We start from the raw sequence: 25441 nt of genomic DNA, 5'->3' as shown, positions 1-25441 counted from the left end.
TTAAAGAACTGACGATGATTAAAAGAAGGTGAAATTTCCAATTAAAAAATAAGCTGAATTATTGCCGAAAGTAATGAAACCAGTATAACTTGAAAAACATAACGTTTTGGTAATCCAATCCACATGGTTATTGAATTAATTAACTCATTACGCGTGGTATAGATGGATAAATTGTGGGTGAAATTTCGAGAAAAAGTCCACGTGCTCGGCTGGGATTCGAACTCAGGACTCTTATATGCTAGACGAGCGCTTTACCAACTAGATGATTACAAGTTTCGAATTCAAATTCGCTTCTTTGCATGTCGTACGGATCTCGAGATATAGCAATGTGAATTTACCTGTTTTGAGGTGATGCTAAACTTTTTGGGGGTGTTTCAATATTCATCTGAGTGTTGCAATACTTAATTAAGTGAGTCCGTATTTATGACAAGTAGTTTATGCATTTGTTTAGGACTTCTAAAATGGAGGCCACTAACCGCACAGATCAGGAATAGCAAGAAAAGCCGAGGCTGTTATTTTGTGGGTTTGAAAACGTGACAAGAATCAAAATAGGCGTTTCTCCATAATACGTTCATATTCAAGGTTTAACTCGCTAACATGAAAAAATATATCCTAATAAGCAACCAGATCGAAACTGAAAACAAACTTTACAAGCAACACATCGCGTCAAGCCCAGGTTTTCCAAGCAATCATTCAAGTGAGAAAGCAAAGGATGCCAACAAATATGGTCAGTTTTTCCGGATACCCTGGATTTAGGCAGGAAACCTTGAGCACCATTATGGAAATGAAGACATTCTTCCAAATATCGAAAAATACAACTGACACGTTTTGCCAGAAACCATCAGAGATAACAAGCCACTTCTTAAATATTTTCGAAAATAAAAGGCACATGTCGACAAAACTGAATGATTTTTTTAATACCATTTGGGGAGGTCTTCCAAGTTATGTTCAATTTCTTGTACTGATCGAAAGTGCAATAACTGATATGCTTCGATTTTCCCCAGTCCAAATCAAAATGACAAAGATCTTTCAGAGTCGAATTTTTTCAGTTACATCACTCATGGTAACCCTATGAGTGCGTTGCGCGAAAGCCATTGGAACTCTTCCGACTGTCTTTGTGTCACCAAATTGGGCCAGAAACGACTCGGTGACCGTGACAACATATCAGTCTGCGATCAGCCTCCGGTCAATATTGAACTTCCTAGAGCCGGGTCGTTCCCCTTTCTCGATCGCGAGATCGCGCGGTTATGAGATAATTTGTGATTTTTGATCGACTGTCAATATTTGTTTGTAACCACTACTGAAACGCTGTGACTTATTTGACGATTGCCGCTGCCAAAATGTCAAGTTCAAGATTGCTGATTAGCATTCATAACTAGACTGGGCCTGAAACGTGTGGCCCTTCCTTGAACATCTGGCCCTAGGCATAGCTTTCGAACTTTGATTCAAGTGCTTTGTTTTGCTTGAATCGAATCATCGCTTGAATTCGTTGTTTACCAAATACTCAACGACTATATCGAATATAATCAGATTTACGCACTACTTAGCGCTGCTTTTGATCTCGTCCCTTGACTGAGTCACAAGAAAACAACACGTTTCAGATTGTTTTAGCTTCACATCATAAAGAATAGGAAAATTTAGAACTATAACCAGTTTATAATCTGAAATAGAACTGTTTGTCCTAGCAAAATGGGCCAAGATGCTATACATCTTCAGCTCTAGGGATGCTGTTGCATTGGGGCAAGGCACATAATTATAGGTTCATCGAGTTTCAACGAATTTACCGGCAAAGGGAGATGAGCTGGTTTCGTTGCCCAAATTGCTCGTTGCGGTTACCAAGGCGAATATCGGGACTCTCTCGGAAGGCGATCACCTGCGCGGAACCTGGAAAACCAGTTTTGCGAAAGCTTTATCGTTGCGTAGACTGAAATGGATCTCCGAAAACTTTTGCCGATCGTTATGAATGTTGATCGATACATTAGGAAACTTGTTTGATACGCCATGTAGCGTCGTCGCGTAGTCTCGGGAAGGTGGAATTTGTTAGAACGCAAGGGTGTGTTGATTTGATAAAAACTTCCTCTTTTTGAAACATTAATTCGCTTTTTCTGGAGCTCGGCTAGTCTAAAAATTTAATCTTTGAGCATTGCTCTATTGTGATTGTAATCAAAGGTGTAGTGGATACACACCTAGTTTGTTCATTGCTAACGTAAGGCATTTTCCATCGCTTGTTTTGAACATTCATTCCAATATTGTAGCGACTCAAGACAGCGAGTAGTTAATTTATTTCAACTTTGTATGCCACCAAGATATGCTTGGGTGCCCCCCGGCGTTGCATAACTAGGAATCAATTCATTAGAAATAATGTACAAAGTGTAAAACCACTTTTTGTTTCAAACCAATTACAACCGGAACCCTCCCCATCTTTCCATTTAATTACCCTTTATCAGCGCACTCACTACAACACCGCAAAAAAGTGAATCGCTTCGCACGTAAAAAAGACATGCCTCCAACAAGTGGATGGCAAGCGACGAACCTACCTGTTTTACAATGGAAAACGCTTCGCTACTCGCACACTGCTGCTGCTCCGCTTCTGCTTCTCCAATCAACGCTCGCTCGTTATCACCAGTTCACCTCTTATCGGCGTCGCACTTTACTGCTTTCTTCTGACACCACAACAACAACACTAACGGTAGCTCCCGAGGCTGAAATCGAAATCCAACAACAATGAATAAACAATTGGCGAAAGCACACAAACACTCGCGCACGCACGTGGTTTTTATCTTGATAGTACTTTATTAATAGTTTCCACCGATGCACACCACCATTTATGAGCTATTTTTGCGTTTTTTGAGCTGTCTAATTTTGAAACGATTTCAACTGCTTTCTACGGAATTGTTTTCAAGCGCGATGAAAATCATTAGTTGAGCGGTACGATCCGCAGAAACGCCCTATCACAAAGTATGAATGTCTTATATTGAATTTTACTCTAATAGATTTGTTCGATTCTGTATTTTAGTAACTTAACGTATTGCATGGATTATATTCGTAATACACATTTTGCATACATGCTTTACTGCTGTTATACGCATAATTGTCACATATAACGTATTGTCGATAAAGACTATTTTCCACAAATAGGGTCGGTGTACCAATAGTTACATAGCTGAGAACAAAAATTCATATAGAAAAGGGAAATCAAGCGAGCAGCATTATGTTTACGTCATCTGAAAGCTTCTCATCTTGGTTTTATGAAAAGAAAAAAAAAGAAAAGAGATGAAGCTATAAATTCATATTTTGTATATATTTTCGTTTGTGCCACTATTGGAGTCCATGTGCCTATTCACTGCATAGACAAAACATATAAATATCGCATTTTTGCAATACTTTTCTATTTTTTCTTAGTAAAATGGATCAAAAAATGTAAAAAGGATCTTAATTCTTCAATTATTTTGTTCAATAAAAAATAGTTTCTTCAAGTAGTGCTACTATAGGATTTTTTTTGAATTTGTGTGAATTTCAACTCATCCGGCTATTGTTCTTCGCTCAGCTACTATAGGCACATAAGGGTTGATATAGGTGCTAGGGAGTTTAAATTTTAAGCGAAACTATTCATTTCGATAAGTTTTTGACTAAAATCGAGCTGTGAATCAATAGTTCTTAAATAAGTAGCTTCAGCTCTTCATGTGAAAAAATGTTCTGTAACTATATATGAACGAAGATAGAAAACGGCAATTAAAAGCCATTAGTGCGACACCGACCCTTATTTTTTTTTATCGCATTCATTTGAAGAATATACAAAGTCAATCTGTTCCACGGTTGAAATTCTATGCATAACTTTCCAACTAATTTATTCTTGATGCAATACAGGATTTCCTTCGCGGTTTATAGGAACATATGTTGGAAATTGGATCACATTTGGAAAATATACCACAAACATACCAAGAAAGCCACATTTCTGCCTCCAGTAAATCTTGAATAAGTCTAAAAGGCATAGAATGAAGGATATGATGCCTTTGGCAAGGCTGTTTTTCTAACATTTCCTTCCTATAATTTCATAAGTAACGAATAATACAAGCGTTAAGTTTGATACTCACTTTCGATGACACAGAAACTGTAGAAAAAAAATCAATGGTTTCGAACATTCAAAATATCAATATGATTTTTTTTTTTTGTGCATAACATATAGTGTATGTTTCTCGGGTAGTCTGGGCACTGAGAAACCCCGAAAAATGGAATAATAATAGGTGTCACAGCGTTTTGCTTCACTATGAATACATTTTTGATATAAGTTATGAAAATCATATTCTTTTCCATTAGCGTAGGAACATGGGGCAACATTGAAAAGTGGCTTTAAACCATTTGCTAAAAATTTCTTGGAGATTAGTCAAATTATATTGTGAGCTTTATTCATATTTTCAACGTGGATTCCTCATGGAGGCCAATAATTTCACCTATATTCAATGTTTATCCACAAATTGTTTCCGGGATATGTTTCTCAATTTCCTTCCGAAATATTTTCAAAATGCTTCACAGATGGCGCAAGAAGTTCTCCTATGTTGTATTCTGAAAATTCTACCTCAAATCACTGAATAATACAGGAATTATCAACGAACAGTATTTTTGGAACGCCTTCGAATCTTCAAAGGAATTTGTTGAAAGACTCAAAGAATACTTTTGCTTCCAAATTTAACATATCAGTAAAAAAGTCAGTGAGAAAAACATTTTGCAAAATAACTGGAAAGGACATTCTAGGAGTTTTGAAAAGTTGCAGGATTCTTATAAGTATGTTTTCTAATTTCTGAAAGTCCATCAGGAATCCCTAATCAAACTTTCAATGTAGATTTGAATTCAATAAAATCTTTCAATACAATTTGTTTCATAAACCATTTTTGGTAATGTTCGTAAAAAATACCGCCAATTCTTCAACCGTTTCCTCCATTTTCTTAAATTTCTTCCAAAACTTTTTTGTATGTGTCACTTTACAAATTTGATATAAAATGAATACAGAGTGATTCGTAGAATAATTTATAAAGAATAACTCTAAAAAAATATTGGGGTATTCCTAGAGTAGTTTTTGAACAAAATAAGGAAAGTTGATAGATTTTTAGATGTTATTTTTGGAAGAACCCTTGAATTAACAATTGGAAAAGTTCATGGAGTAATTTTTAGAACTTAAAAGAATACCTGATGGAATTACTGGAGTTTTATATTTAAAATTTGAAGAATTTGTTGCATGATCCTATAGAAAATCTTTTGAATTTTTTTTTAAAACCCCCTAAAGAATCACTAATTGCATTGGAAATCTTTAAGTATTTTTGCTGAAGGGATTTTGTAAGATCAGTTGAACATGTTCCAATAGGAACTTAACAGAAATGTTTGATATTTTTATTTTTTTAGGTAGGCATTTATTTAAAAGAAATTTCAATATATTTTGTTTTCGAGAGAGATTTTCGAAGAAATGTGGGGAGCAATATCAAACTGATTTTAAGATAAATCAATTTGATACTCTTGAAAGAATTTCTCTGAGAAATTGCTAAGATCATTTTCTAAATTCTCTCTAAACTCTCGTCGATTTTAGACGTAGGTATGATGTCTTCAAAGAAGTTGTTCGTAGTTCAGTTATGTATCTTCTAAGAAAAAAGTTAATAGATTTGCCCTTGTATAGGATTTAATTTTGACTTAAACTTTTTTCTTTAAGGAAATTTGTGGTTACGCACTTCTGCGAATAGCTAGTACACGTTTTTGTGAACAACTTCGTCAAATACATTTTAGATCTAACTCTTAATTTGAGCTAAGTAAATTGATTCTGAAAGTCTTAACTTAGGGTGGACTCGTAAAAGCAATGTTTTTGGTCCAATTATTTTGTTTTCAGTTTTTCGTAAATGTGTGTTCCAGAGGAGTTTCAGAGGACACACATTTTGATACACATTTTTAGCTGAGCATTACAGGTTTGTAATGTTTGTGATTTTGAAGTTTTAAGGAAATTTAAATGAAGACTATCAAATCTTTAAATGCCCATAACTCGATTCGAAAGGCCATAAATTAGGAAACTAGGCTGTAAAAACAGTCAGAATGATTTTTTTTAATTGAGAAAAATCATTTCAAAGTGTAGTTTCATTTCAAAAACTCGAAATTCGCAACAAACAAAATTTTAAACTAGACCTAAAACTTTCACATACACAACTTTTTGGAGACCTGTTAAACAAAATAAGGAGAAATGATACGATTTAGACGTTAGTCACTTTATATTTATTACTATGAAACACTATGTTTTACAGTAATTCACTAGCCGCTTCCTTGTACTTATTGTAAACTTCGTATGATTTTGAAATTTTTTTTCATTATTTTATCAGTACCCAGAAATTTATCTATATAAATAAAAATGGAATGGTGTTTGTATGCCACGAAATAACTAGAGAACGAGACAACGGATTTACCTGATTACTTCGCAATTGCATTCCTCAAGGGTTGCGACGTGTTTGTGTGGAATAATATTTGCGAAAAACTCAACGAGAATGATGAAAATACGGGCACACAAATTTGACATTTTGTATAGGGATTTTCCATGGCCTACTCCAAAGCCTACTGGGCAGTACGAAGTATGCCGGGAAAACTAGTTTCACATTAAATTTAAATTAAAAAAAAAAATGGTGCTAATGTAACTTTAGAAATAATGGGTGTTTTGTCAAAGTGGCTGCTATTATTGTGTCCTGGTGTACAGAAGTGTGGAAGCGGTGGAATATTCTACCATTATTTAGGAAACCAATAGTGTCAAAATGTGTACAGATTAGGAAATTGAGTAAATAATAATAAAAGTAAAATTATGTTGCTACAGCTTGAAGAATTTTTTATTGACCTCTAATAAAATGTATTATAGGTGTTTACAATTATCCATAAAGGGCGTAAGGAAAAGTTGTAGATCTAGTTAAAACCTACAACTTTACTCAAAGTAGCACGCCGTTTATTTTAAAGTCTTGTGAGTTACAGTAGAATTCTTTTAGTTGATTGACGTGATTTTTTTAATTTGCAAAAATTACGTTCTCTCGTTGGCTTATAACTTCAAATTCACAAGAATTACAAACTTGCAATGTTCTGCAAAAAATTGGATCATTTTTTCGTTTTACAACTCTTTTGAAGACAACATTCACAGAAATCTGAAAACAAGAAGGTTTAACAAAAAAAACTGATGTTTCACCCTCAGTTAAAACTTTAAAATTCAGTTTACTTAGCTCAAATGAAGAGTTAGATCAAAAGTGTCTTCGACAAAGTTGTCCACAAAAACGTTTTCCAACAGTTCGCAGAAGATCCTTAAAATTTCTTTAAGCAAAAAAGTTTGAAACTAATATATATCCTAATTAAGGGCCACACTCACTTTTTTCTTAAAATATGCAAAGAGGAAACACATTTTTCCTACTAAAATGTCGATTCGAACCATTGTGCATTATCTTTAGTTATAAGGCTCTATTTGGTCAAATGTCACTTGAGATTTATTTTGGATACTAACATAATCCGTGGTACATACAGTATAATACTACTTATTTATTGAAAGTTCTCATATCAAAAAAATCGTTCGAATTAGAATAATGAAAAATAGAAACCTCAAGGTTTGATTCAAAAATATTAATATCATGATATGGCGCAAGCAGTTCAAAGATTAATTTTCAAGTTATTAAATATGATTTTCCGTGTAGTTTTTGTCAGTCAGTTCTGAATCTCTAAGAATCATTTTTCTTTTCTTTTTTTTCAAATTTATCAAAAATGTTAAAAACAACTTTTTTTTTCTGTAACTATAACTGGTATTAGTTATTAGTCGTTTAATTCAATTTTTCCTCATCATATTGCTGAAATTATTGCTGACAGAAAATTGAAAAAAAGTGGTAATATTTCAATAGTTAAACCTGGTGCTGTACTTTTTAACAAGTGCTTCGAAAAATTCAATATTTTGTGGAAATTAGCATATATTTAGTTCTTTTCCAAAATTTCATGCCGATTTCTCATTGGGAAACAATGCTACAGCGTGTCAAAGTTGCATGAAAATCTGCCTTCACTACAGTCAAACTTCAATGTCTCGATTTTCCACTACTCGATATCAACACATGGAACTATACTAAATCCAAATGAAATGGTTACTATGGTAACTGCAATTCCTCCCCTTATTTTCCTTCGAGTAACCGTTCAAACTGTTCCAAATCGAATGGAAATACCTTTTCTTTTTCCACAGCTGGTAAATTTTGTTTCAACTCTTCATCAATGGAAAATCATCAGAAAATGTACCTACATCTAGTAACATGTCTGCCCCTTATTTTGATTTTCTAGCTAAACAGTTGAATCAAATGATACCATATAAGAGCAATGAAGGATTTTGTATGGAGACTGCAAACTTATTGAAAAAATCGTATTAATCTAAATCTACAAAACCAGCGTTTTATACAATTTGGCAATCTGTAGCTAAAAATTGTGACGTGCTCGAGCATTTCTGAGAACCGTTTTCTGAGAAGCATCAGATTCAGCAACTTCAAATCTATCAAGGACACATAGGGTAGAAGCACCGGTTTTGGCCATACGCCAGTTGTAGCCATAGTGGATTATCCACCGTTTTATATAGCCAATCCGCATGAAACCTTTTGTGTTCAGTAGATCACATTCACATGATAGAGCTACATTCATTTACTTGTCCAAATTGATTCAAAACATAAGAAAAACAATTCATTTTCCTTATAATTTTAACTTCCATACATCTAATTTAGCCAGGGCACTCCTAATTTGGCCACTCCCATAGGAAATCAATGCGATTGGCCAATTTAGGAACCGAAGTTAAATCTCTGACCGAAACTGGTTCCGTTGGCCTATATTGACCAACGGGATTTTCAAAGCGAGAAAATAGTTTTAGCTCTGTTTTGATATTTACACACATCATATGTATTGAAAGCTTGCATTTGGCATGTTTGTAGTATAAATAAGGCTTCCCATTTAATTTTTATTGACATTTTCTCTTAGACTGGTCAAAACCAGTGCTTTTACCCTACTTTGATCCTTTAGACATGCAAACATATCATTTTTATTACGCTGTGTTACTTATCATAGATTAAGTCAAATACAATGTTCTGAAAACTTTTCTGAAATTGAACTTTGAAGAGAAGCATCATTCAAAATTCACAAGAGATTGAAATGAAACGAAGTTATGTAAATTTAATTTAAAGTCATATTTAATGACATGAAGTCGCTTCGGCCATAATCATATTTTTGGCTCAAGGTTTGTCTTTTTAATGTGATTTGAATTCAGAAGAGCTTCGATTTGTCTAGTATATTGTTATATTACTTCTGGTTTCGACACTGGATTCTTTTGAACTACCAAATACTATATTATAGCAGACTTTTTTCTTTGACAGGAACATATTTTGGAACACAACAAAATCACGCATACAAAGCAGCAAAAGTTTAAGGCTTTTCTTGTCCTAGGCTTCATTTCACACACTAGCAGAAGTAGATAAAGCCATAAATCGAACGTGCTGACGGGGTCCATATTCAAAATGTCCGCTCACTTCCATCCACTCACTCACTTGTTCACTCTTTCTTCAACAAACTTATTATTTTTTTTCTCACACACATCTCGAACATATGAGACCCTTTTTATGCTTCCCCATTTGTGGCTCCAATTGGCACATGTCATTGGAGCCTTCATTAGATCTTGACATAGTCCTGCGTGATAATAATAAACACCGTTTTTCTCATATTACAGTAAAGAGTTAGCCAATACAGAGCACAAATTTGTTGAAATCTTAGAACACGGTTTTCTCGGTTGTATGTTTTTAAATATGAGACTATTATGCGTAGAACAGCAGTTTAAGTGAAATATAAAAGTTGTTCTTTTGACATGAATTTACGATACCAACAATAACTGTATTAGTTGCTTAATTACTAATTTCAATTTACAGCAATTTCTCGTTTTGATAAAAGAACAGAGTCAACAAATTTGAATAAAATCACAATCTTCGGGTCTGGATAAACTAATGACAATACTCTTTTATGATAATGTCCCTTAGAGCTAAAGTTCAATTCCAGGTGGCGCTCACAAATGGTGTGGTAAAACAATGCTCGATGACCGCGATTGAACCTCGGATCGAGACAAAACCGGTAGTTTTGAAGCAGCGCGGACTGCCTCAAAGCAGCCTGCCCGATAGCGCGCCGATTGAGCAGACCTTGAATTTTACGCAATTTTCAACCGCGTTGCCACACGCACCCACGATCCGAGAATGCAGCTTTCCAAAGTGCGACTGCTTCAATTAGCGCTTGTGCTTCCTACTTTAGGTGTTCGAGCTGCAATTGTTCGCTACCGGCTGCCTATTACTCAACACTCAGAAACGGTTCTCGATTCGATGCGTCGGCAAGCGTTGTGTCCATCCGAGGGGATTTTTTCCCAGGCGTGGAAATTTTCCCGATCAATTATGCGACGTGCGTACCGCGATTTGTTCTTACAACTCCGTAGATCTGTTCTACACCGAGGGAACATCCGATTACTCACATGGAAATCACACACAAAACGCACTTGTGTTGCACTTGCACCCCGAAATGGGCCTTAGGATCAACACTCAACGAACCCTTTTCCGGTAGAACAACAAATCTTCCCGTTGAACACCCGCAGCAATTACGCCTTTGGATGGAAATTCAGCTATAAGGTGTGCGGAAATCAGCAACGGATCTATCACAAAGGCGATTCAGCACCTCAGAACTCTCAGAACAAAACTCGCGCGAACTCGCGACAGGTGGTGGGTGTTAAAAAATGGTAAACCGATCGAGCCAGAACCTCACAATGGACTGCCAATCCGAGTCGAGGTGTGATTGCGAAAAACCTGAATTGCAGCCCAAGCGCGATTCATCGCGGACGGACGACGACCGGGGCGACGCTCCTAGCCGACGCGCCGCGTCGGATGTAGATCGAGCGCGCCGCGACGCGCCCGTTCGGTTGAGGCGTGACGCTCGCTTTACGGGTGATGACGATCGTCGAGCAGAGAGCACCGATATTCACTGGACGTGTGCAGGTAGAGCGACGGGAGGAACGTGGAAGATGATCTCGTTTGAGTGGATGCTCGTTGAAACTAATTCACACATCGATGTGTGACTTCGATTAGAGGACTGTTTTGCTTATTTCATTCACTTCAAAATGTATACCTAACGTAGACAGGTTTTTGATCACTCGGTGGATGAATATTTTTCTATATTCGTTGCTCTACGCTCGGGATTACCGTATCTAATGTTCGTCACACAATCGGGAGCCCCCATTAGGTATGACGTACTTAAGGGACAAGTCCTTGACGTTAAACGATGTCGATCAACTTTGTATACCGTGCTGCTTCGAATTGTCGAACAGTGACGTCTTTCACGGTGTTTTCGGACTCAATTTGTCTAGAAACCATAATTCCGAAGACTTCTACATTCTTCATGCATAAGAAATGTCAAAACAAAATTTCTTGTGTAAATTTAGGTCGGAGTCCGGATGCGTCCGGGCAGTTCGAATCAACACGGTGTATTGAAATTGTATGGAAAGTAAATACTCGCTCACGTTCATAAGATAGGATGGAAGTACAATCATTCTACAGTAATGGATAACATTCGTATATAGAACAGTGCTGGATTAAACACAAATTTCTCATCAAATTCCTAGTAGCGTGAATTCATAACTGTGGAGCATTTTAAAGCATACCACAGTTGTGAATCAAAAACATTACGTTTGACATGTTTAGTACGACATTTCTCACTGTATTCCACCAAACATTTTTCACAAATCCTGCTAGAAATTCCTTCACAAATTACATCAATACATCCGTGGAATCTCCATCGAATGCCAAAACATCGAAAGGACAAAATGTCGAAAAATCAAAACGCCAAAAAGAAAAAAGTTGAAGGAAATGCAATTTTTCGAAAGAATGAGTCTTTCCGGAAGAATAAATAATTGATTATATCAAAAACGTTATTCATACCATATTTGATTGATCCCTATGTGAAAAAAGAAGTCTGGCAGACAATGTTAAAAATTAAAAAAAAATCGGCCCAAAATGGATTAGGGACAAAATGTTGAAAGACAAAACGTCGAAATCCAAAACGTCGAAAGGACAAAACGTCGAAAGCGCTGAAATTTTAACATTGTTTGCGAGACTTCTTTTTTTTCCCCAAGGCTGCTTGGTCGTTCATAGAAGTTAATATTCAATGTTATCTTCTTTTCCAAGCAGCCTAGATAGCCGTGTAGTGTCGGTAGTGGTTGTCTCAACTGGCTAAGAATAACACTACGGATTGCCTGATCCTGTAGTAAAAATCTACTAATCAGGTAACCCCAATCCCAAGGTGTGATGCGACCCGTGCTGATGGATGAATGGTTGAGGGGGTTTAAAATATGCTCAATCGCTAACGGAGCCTGGAGAGCACCAGGGCGAACTCTCCAGTATGTAGTTCTTACTGCATTAGGGCGGGGCAATGATGCAGCGGACCGTCTTTCCCCAGCGACTCGTGGGACCAAAAAATGAGTGCAAATAATCAAACCAAAATAAAAGGTATCGACTGCCTCCCTCAGTTCGAAAAAGGTGACGACTGCCTCTCCCAGTCGGACAAAACGGAAACAGAGAATGCTTTTGGTAAGCTTGGACTGACCGAAGATGAGCTTCTCAGTAGTTCGCATGAAAACATGGAAACCGACCCCCCTCTGAAACTCCCGAACGACCCAGGACTCCATCCTTCGGTTGAACCAATGGACGACGAAGAGGATGGAATTACAGTCACAATAAACTTGACAGGATCGCAGCCATCAATCACAGGATCGAACGTCACCTCGGGTCCTATTGATGGGAAGACCGATCAACATCCAACAGATGACGCGAACAAACAAAAACCTACTGGCACCAAAAAGATCACTCGGAGCCAAAGGAAGCAGCTAAAAGCACTCCGACAAAGTGGCTTAAGCCGCTCTGAGGCCCTATCCAGAATCACGGGGGTTGAGGCTATGGTATCAACTCCTTCGAAACGCACTCGGCAGGACCTTGACAAGTCTACAAATGCTGAAGAAGAACATAAGCAGAAACGTATGAAACAAAACCTGAATCCGAGAAAGCGCGTTGGGCAATAGGAAACCAACAGCTCAACAGCCTCGACGATCAACAAACCCCCACCAGAAGATAAAAACCAGACTAGTCTAAACTACGGTGAAATTACCAGTCGCAGGAGCGTCGGAATAATCTCAAAAGACTTCCCCACGACCCAACATTCAACGACTCAGCTGGACGTTCTCCAGGAGGCACTGCTGCTTCGGGTAGAACAACAACGGAACGCGACAATGAAGCCCAAGTTCTCTAACCTTATCTACAAGTCTGGCCATATGGTTCTTATTTGTAAGGAGCAGGAGACTGCGGAATGGGTAAAGGAGATAACACCTGCATTAAATCCCCTGGAAGGCGTTGAGTTGGTTGCAATGGATGAGGATAAGATTCAACGTCCAGAACTGATTCGAGCCTTCTTCGCTCAAAGCGCACAATACACCGATGATCGTATCAAAGCTCTCATCGAGAGTCAGAACGATCTGATAACCAACAACTGGCCTGTCATGCAACGGCTCACTCCTAACAACAAGCATGTGGTGTGGGTCTTTAATGTAGATGGACCGTCCATGGAAAAACTCATTCAATCCAAGTTCATCCTCAACTACCGCTTTGGAGAAATACAGTTGAGGAAAGTAAAGAGCACAACCCCAAACTCCAATGACAATCCAACTGGACAGCCGACCCAAGAGAAATCTGAGGAGGCCTCTAGTAGCATCCCACAACCAACTCCCACCATACAGGCTAGGTTGTCTTCCTCTGATGGAAAAGATGCATATTTGACCTCACTTCCTGGCCCAAGCGGTGTCACCTCAATGGCTCCCAATAAGGGCAGTGGAAATGTCAAAAGTGTAAAATTGACCACAGGGGATAAGCCAGCAGGCCTAGGTAAGGGAAAGGACAAAAACCAAAATCTAAGACATCCCCCAAAATCAAAAGGTGATGATCCGCAACATCCAAAGAAGGACGGCAAACGTCCGGAAAATGCGGAACGCCTCAGCAATGATTAAAATCCTCCAAATGAATCTCCATCATGCTCAGTGCGCAACAGATGTGCTTTGCAAGAGGTTCACAAAAGAACACCTTTCCGTGGCACTGATTCAAGAGCCATGGGTCCAAAAAACTCGAATACAAGGTATTCAACTAAACTCGTGTAGGTTGGTATATGATGACAGTCAGGTCTCTCCCAGAGCAGCTATTCTAATACGCAATGATACTAAATGTTTTCCAAGTACAGAATTCATCAAAAGGGACATCGTGGCGGTCAGGATGGAGGTTTCTACTGCTAGGGGCAGTACAGAGATCATTATGGTTTCGGCGTATTTCCCTGGCGACGCAGAAGACATTCCTCCTCCAGAGGTGGCTGCTCTTGTCTCTTACAGTGAAAAACACAACATCCCCTTCGTCATCGGTTGTGACGCCAATGCTCATCACCTTGTATGGGGAAGTACAAACACAAATATCAGAGGTGAGCATCTTTTGCAGTTTCTTTCCTCCAAAAATATTGACATATGCAATGTCGGTGATAAACCTACATTTGAAAACATCTTACGACAAGAAGTCCTTGATCTGACTTTATGCAGTCAATCCATCTCGGATAAAATAAAAAACTGGCATGTTTCAAATGAAATATATATGTCAGACCATAAACATATAGTCTTCGAGTGGGAAGGGGGTCTAATGTTTCAAAAGTCGTTTAAAGATCCCAAGAAAACTGATTGGGAAACCTACTCAGCTATTCTCCGTTCTGAAGACTATATAATAGAGCCGAATATTCAGACTATTATACAGTTAGAAGTAGCTTCGGATTCTATTAAAAACAAAATTCTAAATGCTTATCACGAGAGCTGTCCGATCAAAACAGTTAGTTCGAACAGAGATGTTCCATGGTGGAACTTTAACCTTGATAAACTCAGAAAAACTGCTCGGAAGGAATTCAACCGAGCCAAACGCACTTCTGATTGGAGTCTATACCGAAAGGCTCTGACAGAGTATAACAAAGAAATGAGACGAGCAAAACGGAAATCATGGGTTCTCATGTGTGAAAGCATTGAGAAAACTCCCGTAGCTGCTCGACTTCATAAAACTCTTTCGAAGGATCACTCCAATGGTTTGGGAAGTCTTCAAAGGACTGACGGTTCACTCACTGTGGAACCTCGTGAAACACTGAGTGAAATGCTAAGAGTTCACTTTCCTGATTCAATGCTGAAGGTGCCAGACTTGACGTCTCAGTTCCACACGGGTTCCTATCAGGGGACTCAGGAGCAAAAAGGGACGCAATAAAGGTTGCCAGAGAAGCTTTTACTCGCGATAGGGTTGTTAGGGCAGTGAGATCTTTCGAGCCATTCAAATCTGCTGGCATGGATGGAATCTTCTCAGCGCTTATCCAAAAAGAGGAAGAGACACTGATTCCACACATGGTAGAGATTTTTAAGGCAAGTTTAGTTCTGGGACACATTCCAAATGATTGGCGTCAAGTTCGAGTTGTCTTTATTCCAAAAGCAGGAAAAAAGGACAAAACCAACCCTAAAGCATTCCGACCGATAAGCCTATCCTCGGTAATGCTTAAAATCATGGAGAAGGTATTATGCGAGTATATAGATTCTAAATTTATGAAAACTATGCCTCTTTCTAAATCCCAATTTGCTTATCAAAGCGGAAAATCAACGGTCTCAGCACTGCACACGCTAGTGAACAAGATCGAGAAAACCTTTAATGCAAAAGAAATCGCTCTTATAGCATTTCTTGATATTGAGGGCGCGTTCGATAACGCTTCTTGTTCGTCTATAGGTTCGGCAATGTTGAGGAGAAACTTCGACCCATGCATTGCAACCTGGGTACATGCTATGCTAGCAAATCGACAGATCTCATCTGAGCTGAGTGATTCGCGCATTACTGTAATGGCTACAAGGGGATGCCCTCAAGGGGGAGTACTATCTCCCTTATTGTGGTCATTAGTGGTGGACGAACTGCTAGATAGCTTAGAAAGAAGGGGTTTTGAAGTTGTTGGATACGCAGATGACGTAGTCATTATTGTACGAGGCAAATTTGACAGCGTTATTTCATCAAGGATGCAAATTGCTCTCAATCACACACTCTCCTGGTGTCAAAAAGAGAAACTAGGAATAAACCCTTCAAAAACAACAATTGTACCTTTCAGAAAAGTGCTCTTAGGCTAAAACGATCAACAGTCTTACTGTCAGGGGACTTAACAGGTCACCTCAGTATATTAAACGAATTTTCGATAAATCCTATTGTTGAAAAATGTAGTGACTGGATGGAAAAAGTGGTAAACTATGACTCGCCATTCACGGTGGTCTTTCCTTATCGTGAGGAATGGGAAGGAGGTGGACCCACCATTTCACCAGGATCTATTAAGTTCAAAAATGAATAATCTGACAGGATCTGGAGTATACGGACCGAAAACCAAAATCTCTGTCTCTCTTGGACAGTGGCCTACAGTATTTCAAGCAGAAGTCTATGCAATCAAGGAATGTGCGCAGCTGTGTCTGAAAAGAAATTACAGACATGCCACCATCTGTATTTTCTCTGATAGTCAAGCAGCGCTTCAATCTTTGAAGGCTTTCACTTGCAACTCAAAACTTGTGTGGGAATGCATTCTTGCACTGAAATCCCTAGCTGAACGCAATCGAGTTAAACTATATTTAGAGACGTTCCGATACTTCCGATATATCGGAATATCGATATTTTGCATTCGATATTCGATATTTTGGTATCGATATTTCCTATTCAATATATCGGTGGTATCGATATTTCTTTCCGATATATCGTAAACCAATAATTGGATAACAATAGTAGGGTTTTCTCAAGAAACAATTTGATTTTTTAATATTTGAATGCATTTCGCATACCAATTGTTTATGATGTATTATAAAAGAAGATATTTTTGTCCATATCAATCAAAGTTCCGAAAATATTGAGGTTTCAAAGAATTGTTTGTGAATTGTAGGACACTCAACGTCAGGTTACTAATCGTTACAACAATTTTTCGCCCTTCAAATATATCAAATGATATTGCGATGTATCGATATTTTGATTCAATATATCGGTAGTATCGATATCTCGATTCGATAATCGTATCGAATCAAATATCGATACTTTGCAATATCGGAACGTCCCTAACTATATTGGATCCCAGGACATACGGGTCTAGAGGGTAACGAAATTGCCGATCAGCTAGCAAGGAATGGATCAACCAATATGTTCATTGGTCGAGAGCCATTCCTTTGCATTTCAAACTCTGCACTAAACACGGAATTGAACAACTGGTTGTTCGATCAAATTCAATCAAATTGGAATACAGTTTCCAATGCGAATCAGTCCAGAAGGTTCGTAACAATAAACACGACACAAACACAAAAACTTATAGGTCTCAACAAAAGGGATCTCAGAACATACATCGGTCTGATAACTGGTCACTGCCCAAGCAGATACCACTTATACAAGATCGGTGTCGTCCAAAACACAAATTGCCGTTTCTGTGACGAGACGGACGAAACCTCACAACACCTTCTCTGCTCTTGCAGTGCACACATCCATCGTAGGTTCAAAATATTTGGCAAGCACTACTTACAGCCAGCTGATATTTGGAACGCATCCCCCAGGGAGGTGGTTAGCTTTATTAGGCTGATCACGCCAGATTGGGGGAACTACAACACTGCAACCTAGGACTTCTGCCCATCAATGGCAGATGGTTCAAGGTTCAGTCAAATGCGCAAAGTATTCCGGAGGCACATTTGCTACTGGAAAACATTGTGTACATAGAGTAATAGGGTATATCACAATAGTCCTAAAAAATGGATGCAGCCCAGTAAATACACCATCGTATATGATGGGATACAAGAGTACACATGTGGAGGCGATATACGTACATGTTGCACGCATCCTTATGGCGCATGTACGTATATCGCCTCCACATTTGTACTCTTATGCGCTATCGTATACGAGTTTGTGTTTACTGGGAGTGATCCCACACCCGACAGAAGAAGAAGAAGAGACTTCTTTTTACCCTTTTTACAACCATAAGAAGGGTATAAAGATCGCTTGAAAAAGTGACTTCTGATCCGAGGCCCGAAGTGCCAAGTCTCATATACCAATCGATAGAGCTCGACGAACTGAGCACATGCCGTGTGTTTATATGTGTGTGTATGTATGTGTGAATGTGTGTGTGTATGTGCGTGTGTGTGTAACAAAAATGTAACTCAATTGTCTCAGCCGTTTGTCAACCGATTTAAACACTTTAAGCTCCAAATGATAGCTACAACATTCCCATAGAACGCTATTGAATTTTGCTGCGATCGGACTTTTCGTTACAGAGTTATGATTCAAAGAGTATCGTGAAGTACTAGAAAAATAATATTCTGATATTTTCAACTGTCTTCATTTTGATTATTTTTCTCAGCCATTTATGAACCGATTCAAGTTCTTTTATCGGCTTATGAAAGCTCTGACATACAATCATAACCTTTCAATTTTTTATTGAAATCGGATTACTAATTACAGAAATATCAATGTAAGAATTTTGTAAGGTTCTGGAAACAATAATAAGTTGATTTTAAAATATTATTTTGTTTCCATTTTGATCAATTTTTCAGCTATTTTTAATCCGATTTAGGCTTTTTTTCATCGATTGAATGCTCTGACATCGTTCATATCCATACTGCAATCGAACTATAAGTTTTTTTTAATTTGACATCACATAAATCTTAAAAAAATCGCTGGCAAGATCATTTTTTTTTTTTCATTTTTTGGTGTTAGTTTACAGATTACATCAGACTACATCAAACTATCGTTATAAAGTTTGATGTTTGCCTCTTGATGTGAAGTTTCCAGGAATTTTCGCAAACCATTAAACTATTAGAAAATGCCAGATAGAACATAGGCACAACGTATTGAAGTTTAGTTATTCTGCTACAAGGTTCCAAATGAATGATGAAAAATAATTGCTTGAAAGCTGTATGGAAATGTAAGAAGGGTTCAGTTATGTCAGGTTTTTCAAATAGCGATCAATTTAATATGGTATGAATAACGTTTGGGTAACAAAACGTCGAAAGGGACAAAACGATGAAAGGACAAAACGTCGAAAGCAGTCAATTTTCAACATCATTTGTCAGACGTTTTATTCACATCGGGATCAACTAAATAAGCTATGTATAAGGTTTGGCACATAATGAATTATTTATTCTTCAGAAAAAGAATCATTCTTTCAAGAAATTTCGTTTTGTTCAATTTGTTTCTTTTCGACGTTTTGTACTTTCGACCTTTTATCCTTTCGACGATTTGGCATTAGACGTCTTGGGATTCGACGTTTTGTCACCCAACCGTTTTCCAGACATTTTTTCATAATGAATATGCTTTGAATAACGTTTGGCATACAGTGTACCGTAATCCGGGGTAAAATTGATCATTTTTTTGAATGTTTCTTCAATATTTCGTTTGAAAATGCAAATGTTGCAGGTTTTATTTTCTTTAAACAAGTACTGCCACCCATAGCTCGTGACTATATAATGTATTTTGTTTATTGAATGATATGGGTAACATTGATCACCTTTATAAACAATAGTAATAATACTGAAAATGTCGTTACTTACTTAAATCATGGCCCCTGAAGTCGAATATGAAGGCCAAACGCTTATAAGTCATTTACTTTTTGAGTTAATTTAAAAATAAAACACCTCGAACCACGGAATACGCCAAAGGGTAGGCAATTTCCTAAGGGATTTTTACATTCCTAACAGTAATTCGGTAATGTTGCCTAATTGAGCATACTTATTAAACTTTAATTTTATTAAAAATAATTGTCACAGTGGCTCATTCAAACAGAAGTTGTTAAAAAACATCAAAAACTCAAGTTCCATCTGACAGTAACAACTACAAAGTGTATGTTCCTTCGATAGATCAAGTTGATCGTTGATTTCAATGCATTGTCTTCAATTTTTAAGCGTAGAAAATCTCTTGGAAACGCAAATCGAACTGACCATAGGCAAACCACCGAAAAACCAATCGCCGCAATCAAAACTAATTTGTAACCAATCATCCCATCACAAGACCCGACAGCAGCAGTTGTAGTTGTTGGTGGCATAATGAGCTTCAGGTTGCTGGTGGTCCGGCCGGCAGAGCCAATATACATACGTAATTTTTTTTTTCTCTTCCAATGCTCCACTCAATGGCCACGACCAGCCGGTCTGCTCTAGGTGAAGGTCATACAGACATCGCCACGGTGCGTCTTCTTGGTGCGAACAGCTGTTTGACGCACTTGAGAATATGCATCGGAGCTTAGGCGCTTAGTGGAGCGCGAAGTGCGGTGAAGAGATTGCTCCTTGAATTGGATTCGAGGTAGACTTTTTGCCGCCCGGATATGGTTGGTAATTCACACCGAGCGGTGTGTTAAAATAACCTTTAATGGGTCTAATGTAGTGCATTTTCTTCGAACAAGAACATTAATCTGATATGTAAGAACAATTTTGAGTGAATTGAACATAATTTTGGATGATAAGCTGTAAACGAGGAAATACTGCCTCGTTTACAGCTTAACATCCAAAATTATGTTCTATTCAGACAATCTAGATGGCTAAAAGTATTTTGAGGCGTTTTTCGCATTATTAATGTTTACTTTAAAGCATAACATGTTTTTTGAACGTTATTTGGATGTCTTAAGTAACATTGCAAGCTTAACATTGTTTGTTAACTCCTTTATTAATATAATTTCAAACATTACATAAATGTCTTATTTCTTCAGATGTTCTGGATTAAACAACACTATCATTCTAATTTGGTAAAAAGAAATTGGAAATTATTAGCATTTTTTACAAACATATTTGAATTCATTTGCCATTAAAAATTTATACAGGTAAGTTAATTTTACCTGCTTTATGCTTATCCTTAACGCATTCATCGTGGCAATAGTAGTGCAAACGATTTTTATCTAAAATTATTAATTATTTGGATTGTACGACATTTCCCAGAATGACGTTCCCCAGAACGACATTCCCCAGAACGCCATTCCCCAGAATCTGACATTCCCTAGAAAAAAAAATAACAAGTGATTCTTGGGGTGCTTAAATTTAGGTAAATGGTAAATACACAGAAAGAAAAATCCTTGTAAATTTCAGTGTAAAATAAAGCACATGAAGAGAATGCCAGAAAAGTCGCAAATTTACACGTCGCATCATATCAAATTACAATAACATCATGTAAGTTTCTACTATACATCGTGTGATCTAGCATGGACTCTAACCGTTTACGCGACAATTCACGTAAATTTACATGATATTGATGTAATTTTACATGATGTGTCATGCAAATTTGCGACAAATCTAGCATTCCCTTCATGTGCATGTTTTTACGCTGAAATTTACATGGAATTTTCTTTCTGTGTAGTAAATAGTGAACGCATTTAACTGGAATATTCAAGGAAAACCAAATTATAGTTTTCATAGGAAAAACATTTTCGTATTGTTTTTTTTTTAACGACAGGACCTCCGGTTTGTTGCAGTCTTTCATTTATTGACTGGAGAATCTTTAAATCAAAATTTCTAGAAACTAATCAAATACAGCGCCAGCTATGGCCGGAAATGTAATTCGAACCGTTTGGACGATTTCTATATATTTTGACGATTTTCTCCTTACAAACTTCAAGCTCGTTTAGCCCCTTCTTAGAGTTGATGGATTCTGTTCAAATGTCTACAGTATTTTATTGCAGTCTATTATGGGTCACCCTAGTGCACACAAACTACGATATTTTGTTTGCTATTTAGTTTTGCTGTAAAAGGAAATTTTCAAAGACAGAAGAATTCTAGTGTAATTGTGTTCCATTAATCTACATAATCACGAAGACAATAAACCTAGGAAGAACAGCATATGTTCAAAAGAAGGGAGAATATATTATGAAAGCAGAAAAACAAATTCCATCAATTTATTTTGTACATATAAGGAATACTACATGTAGCTACACTATACAAATCATCCTTTGAAAATACAATTAGAAAGAACAGCCAATTTTAAAAGAAGAAAGAATAACTATGAAAAAAAAATCCAATAGCTTGGGTCAAGTTTGATCATAATCGGTTCTCCAAAAGTCGTTTCTGCGAACGCCAGTTCCCAGAATGCCAGTGCCTTAAACAACCCGTTTCCCCAAAAAGCCTAGTTCTCGAAAAGTTCTAGCTCTTATAATTGTCATAACTTTTTGTGTTTCAAGTGGTGAACGAACTGGTCATCTGATATGCACCCTTTTTCACTTGATTGGCGGTGCTTTCGAGTTTCACCATCATCGACATTGTTGGCAAGATGTTATAATCTATATTATCTTCTTCTTTTAATTGCTTATCATTCATTCTTGTTCAGCACCCAGTCCTTAAAGACTATTTTTGCACCTGTTTGAACTGCATCACTTTTCGGGGAAATGTCTTTTGGGGAAACGGGTCATTCGTAGAGGTGGCATTCGGGTAAATGATATTCAGGGAAACGTCAGTAGCACAATCATGTTAAGTAGATGTAAAACTGTTGAACAGCATTTTCCCATTAAGATATTGGTTGGGTATGCCGGTGAATCACGTTGTCATTTATTTTGGATTTTCAAAACCACCTCCTCTCCCTTTCGTGTTCTTTTGTCTGTATAAACGTTTTGAAATTTGTGTGGGATGTGGTCTTTGACCAAACATGCCCTCTCATAGATAACCAATTTTTTTATGTACGGCCCCTTAGATGGTTTGCCTGAGACAAGGGAAGTACACATTCGTTGTTTAGAAGGTTTTGTTTAACTCAATTCCGATTTTATTCGTTTGAAATCCATAATAATGATATTGACAAAATAATATTTTGGCTGAATTGACCTCTGTGCCTGGAATTCGGAGCTTCTTGGAATTCGAACCACTTCAGAGGGTACATTTTTTAACGAGAAAAAAATCTAAATAACCAAATTTATTTTTTCCACTTTTTAAAAATGTATGAAAATGATTCTGGGAAATGTCCTATTCTGGGGAACGTCATTCTCAGAAAGTCAAACCCCAGAACGACATTCCCCAGAATGACGTTCCCCAGAAACTCATTCCCCAGAATGTGACATTTCCCAGAAATACATTCCCCAGAATGGGACATTCCTCAGAAAACCATTCCCCAGAATGGGACATTCCCTTGAATCGTTTTTATACGTTTTTAAAGAGTGGAAAAAATAAATTTGGTTGTATAGTTTTTTTTTTTGTTGTTAAAAAATGTACCTTCTGAATTGATTCAAATTCCTAGAAGCTTCGAATTCCGGACACAGACGTCATTTCAGCCAAAATATGATTTTGTCAAATTCATTACTATGGATCTCAAGCAAATAAAATAGGAATTGAGTAGAAAAAAAAAACCTTTTGAACGGCGAGGGTAGGCAAACCATGAAACGGGCCGTCCATGAACCACTTGGTCATCTGTAGGGGGATAAGGTTTAGCCAAAGACCACGGCCATTACATATTTCAAAACGTTTGTACGGTCAAATGTTATAAAGGGGGAAGGAGGTGGTTTTGAAAATCCAAAATAAATGACTACGTGGTTCATCGGCAGACCTAACCAAAATCTTAAGGGGAAAATGCTGTTGAACAATAATGATTGTGCTACTGTCGTTTCCTTGAATATCATTTCCCGGAATGCGACCTCTCCGAATGATCCGTTTCCCTAAAATACATTTCCCCGAATGACTTGTTTCCCCGAAAAGTGATGCAGTTCAAACAGGTGCAAGAATAGTCTTTAAGGACTGGGTGCTGAACTAGAATGAATGATAAGCAATTAAAAGAAGAAGATAATATAGATCCTCCGTCATCCTCGACTAAATACATCTTGCCAAAAATGCCGATTATAACAATTATAAGAGCTAATAACTTTTCGGGAACTAGGCTATTCGGGGAAACGGGTTGCTCGGGGTACTGGCATTCTGGGAACTGGCCTTCGGGAAAACGACATTTGGAGAACCGACATTCGAGGAAAATTAGCACAACCATTTAAGATAAGCTGCTCTTACATATGTCTTACTATGTTTTATGATCAAACTTGACCCAAGCTATTGGATTTCTTTTTGTTTTCATAGTTATTCTTCCTTCTTTAAAATTGGCTGTTCTTTCTAATGGTATTTTCAAAGGGTGATTTTTGTAGTGCAATATTCCTCATATGTACAATATAAATTGATGGAATTTGTTATTCTGCTTTCATAGCATATTATCCCTTCTTTTGAACATATGCTGTTCTTCCTAGGCTTATTGTCTTCGTAATTATGTAGATTAATGGATCACAATTACACTAGAAAATTTCTACAAAATATCGTAGTCTGTGTGCACTAGGGTGGCTCATATTAATCAGACTACAATAAAATACTGTAAACATTTGAACAGAATCCATCAACTCTAAGGAGGGTCTATACGAGCTTGAAGTTTGTAAGGAGAAAATCGTCAAAATATATAAAAATTGTCCAAACGGTTCGAATCACAGTTCCGACCTGTATTTGATTAGTTTCTAGAATTTCCGATTTGAAGATTCTCCAGTCAATTAATAAAAGACTGTAACAAACCGAAAGTCCAGTCGTCAAAAAAAAACAATACGAAAATGTTTTACCTATGAAAACTTTAATTAGGTTTTCCTTGAATTTTCCAGTTCAATGCGTTCACTATTAACTATTTAACTGGTTTTTAACACCCCAAAAATTTTCGTCTTATTTTTTTTTCTGGGGAATGTCCCATTCTAGGGAATGGTTTTCTGGGGAATCTTCCATTCTGAGGAATGACGTTCTGGGGAATGTTGTTCTGCGGACCGTCATTCTGGGAAATGTCTTACAATCCGTGAAACAGACAAAAAACAAAAACATTGAGTGAATTTAATACAATTTCGAATAAGCTGCAAAGGAGGCATAACCTAACTTTTCAACATGTAATGAATGATATGCAAAGCGCCTACCTTATCGCATCAATGTTTTCCGGTGCCACCCTCATTTCTGACCCGACACGTACTTATTCAGGAAGTGGCGTGCTAATTCATTTGAATAAACATCGTTTTGAGATAACTACACTGCTATTTCCAACCTAGAATGACACTCAATGGCTTTCACCTCCATCACATGTGACACTGGCATTGATCGTAATTACAGGCAACATTAGTGCACCCTTCACCGAATATGCACTTTACTGTTGCATCCTCCTCCTCCTCAACACTACACTAGTGCTTCACCTCTGACCTTGCATCGCCTTGACTGACTGTCTCCACCGAGCACTTCTATACTGCCTTAGCAGCTGAAAGTCTATTAAAATCTGCGGAGTTGTGCGGTGTGGGGATCAAAAAGTGCGAGAGCTTTTTTTCCTAGTTGATGCGACCG

General features: G+C 37.5%; 1 protein-coding gene across 4 annotated transcripts in view; it reads right to left on the bottom strand.

Annotated features, from left to right (window-relative positions):
• Window positions 1-25076, bottom strand: part of LOC5566573 (ABC transporter G family member 20) — a 161860-nt gene extending 136784 nt beyond the window's left edge. The window contains exons 1-2 of one of the 4 annotated variants that reach the window (XM_021848661.1): window positions 10523-10833; window positions 2538-2702 (exon numbers count right to left, since the gene is read on the bottom strand). Coding sequence is in view for 1 of the 4 variants with exons in the window: in XM_021848660.1 (XP_021704352.1) it covers window positions 25027-25061 (35 nt within the window). In the remaining 3 variants the exon portion in view is untranslated. Of the gene's footprint in view, window positions 1-2537; window positions 2703-2769; window positions 3062-10199; window positions 10262-10522; window positions 10834-25026 lie in introns of those variants that run through there. The other 3 variants (XM_021848662.1, XM_021848663.1, XM_021848660.1) reach the window with 3 other exon arrangements.
• Between the last annotated feature and the right edge of the window lie 365 nt (window positions 25077-25441).

The sequence above is a fragment of the Aedes aegypti genome, chromosome 3 (assembly GCF_002204515.2).
Source record: "Aedes aegypti strain LVP_AGWG chromosome 3, AaegL5.0 Primary Assembly, whole genome shotgun sequence".
NCBI lineage: Eukaryota > Metazoa > Arthropoda > Insecta > Diptera > Culicidae > Aedes > Aedes aegypti.
The sequence above is the reverse complement of the archived record's forward strand: the minus strand, read 5'-3'. Positions and strand labels throughout refer to the sequence as shown.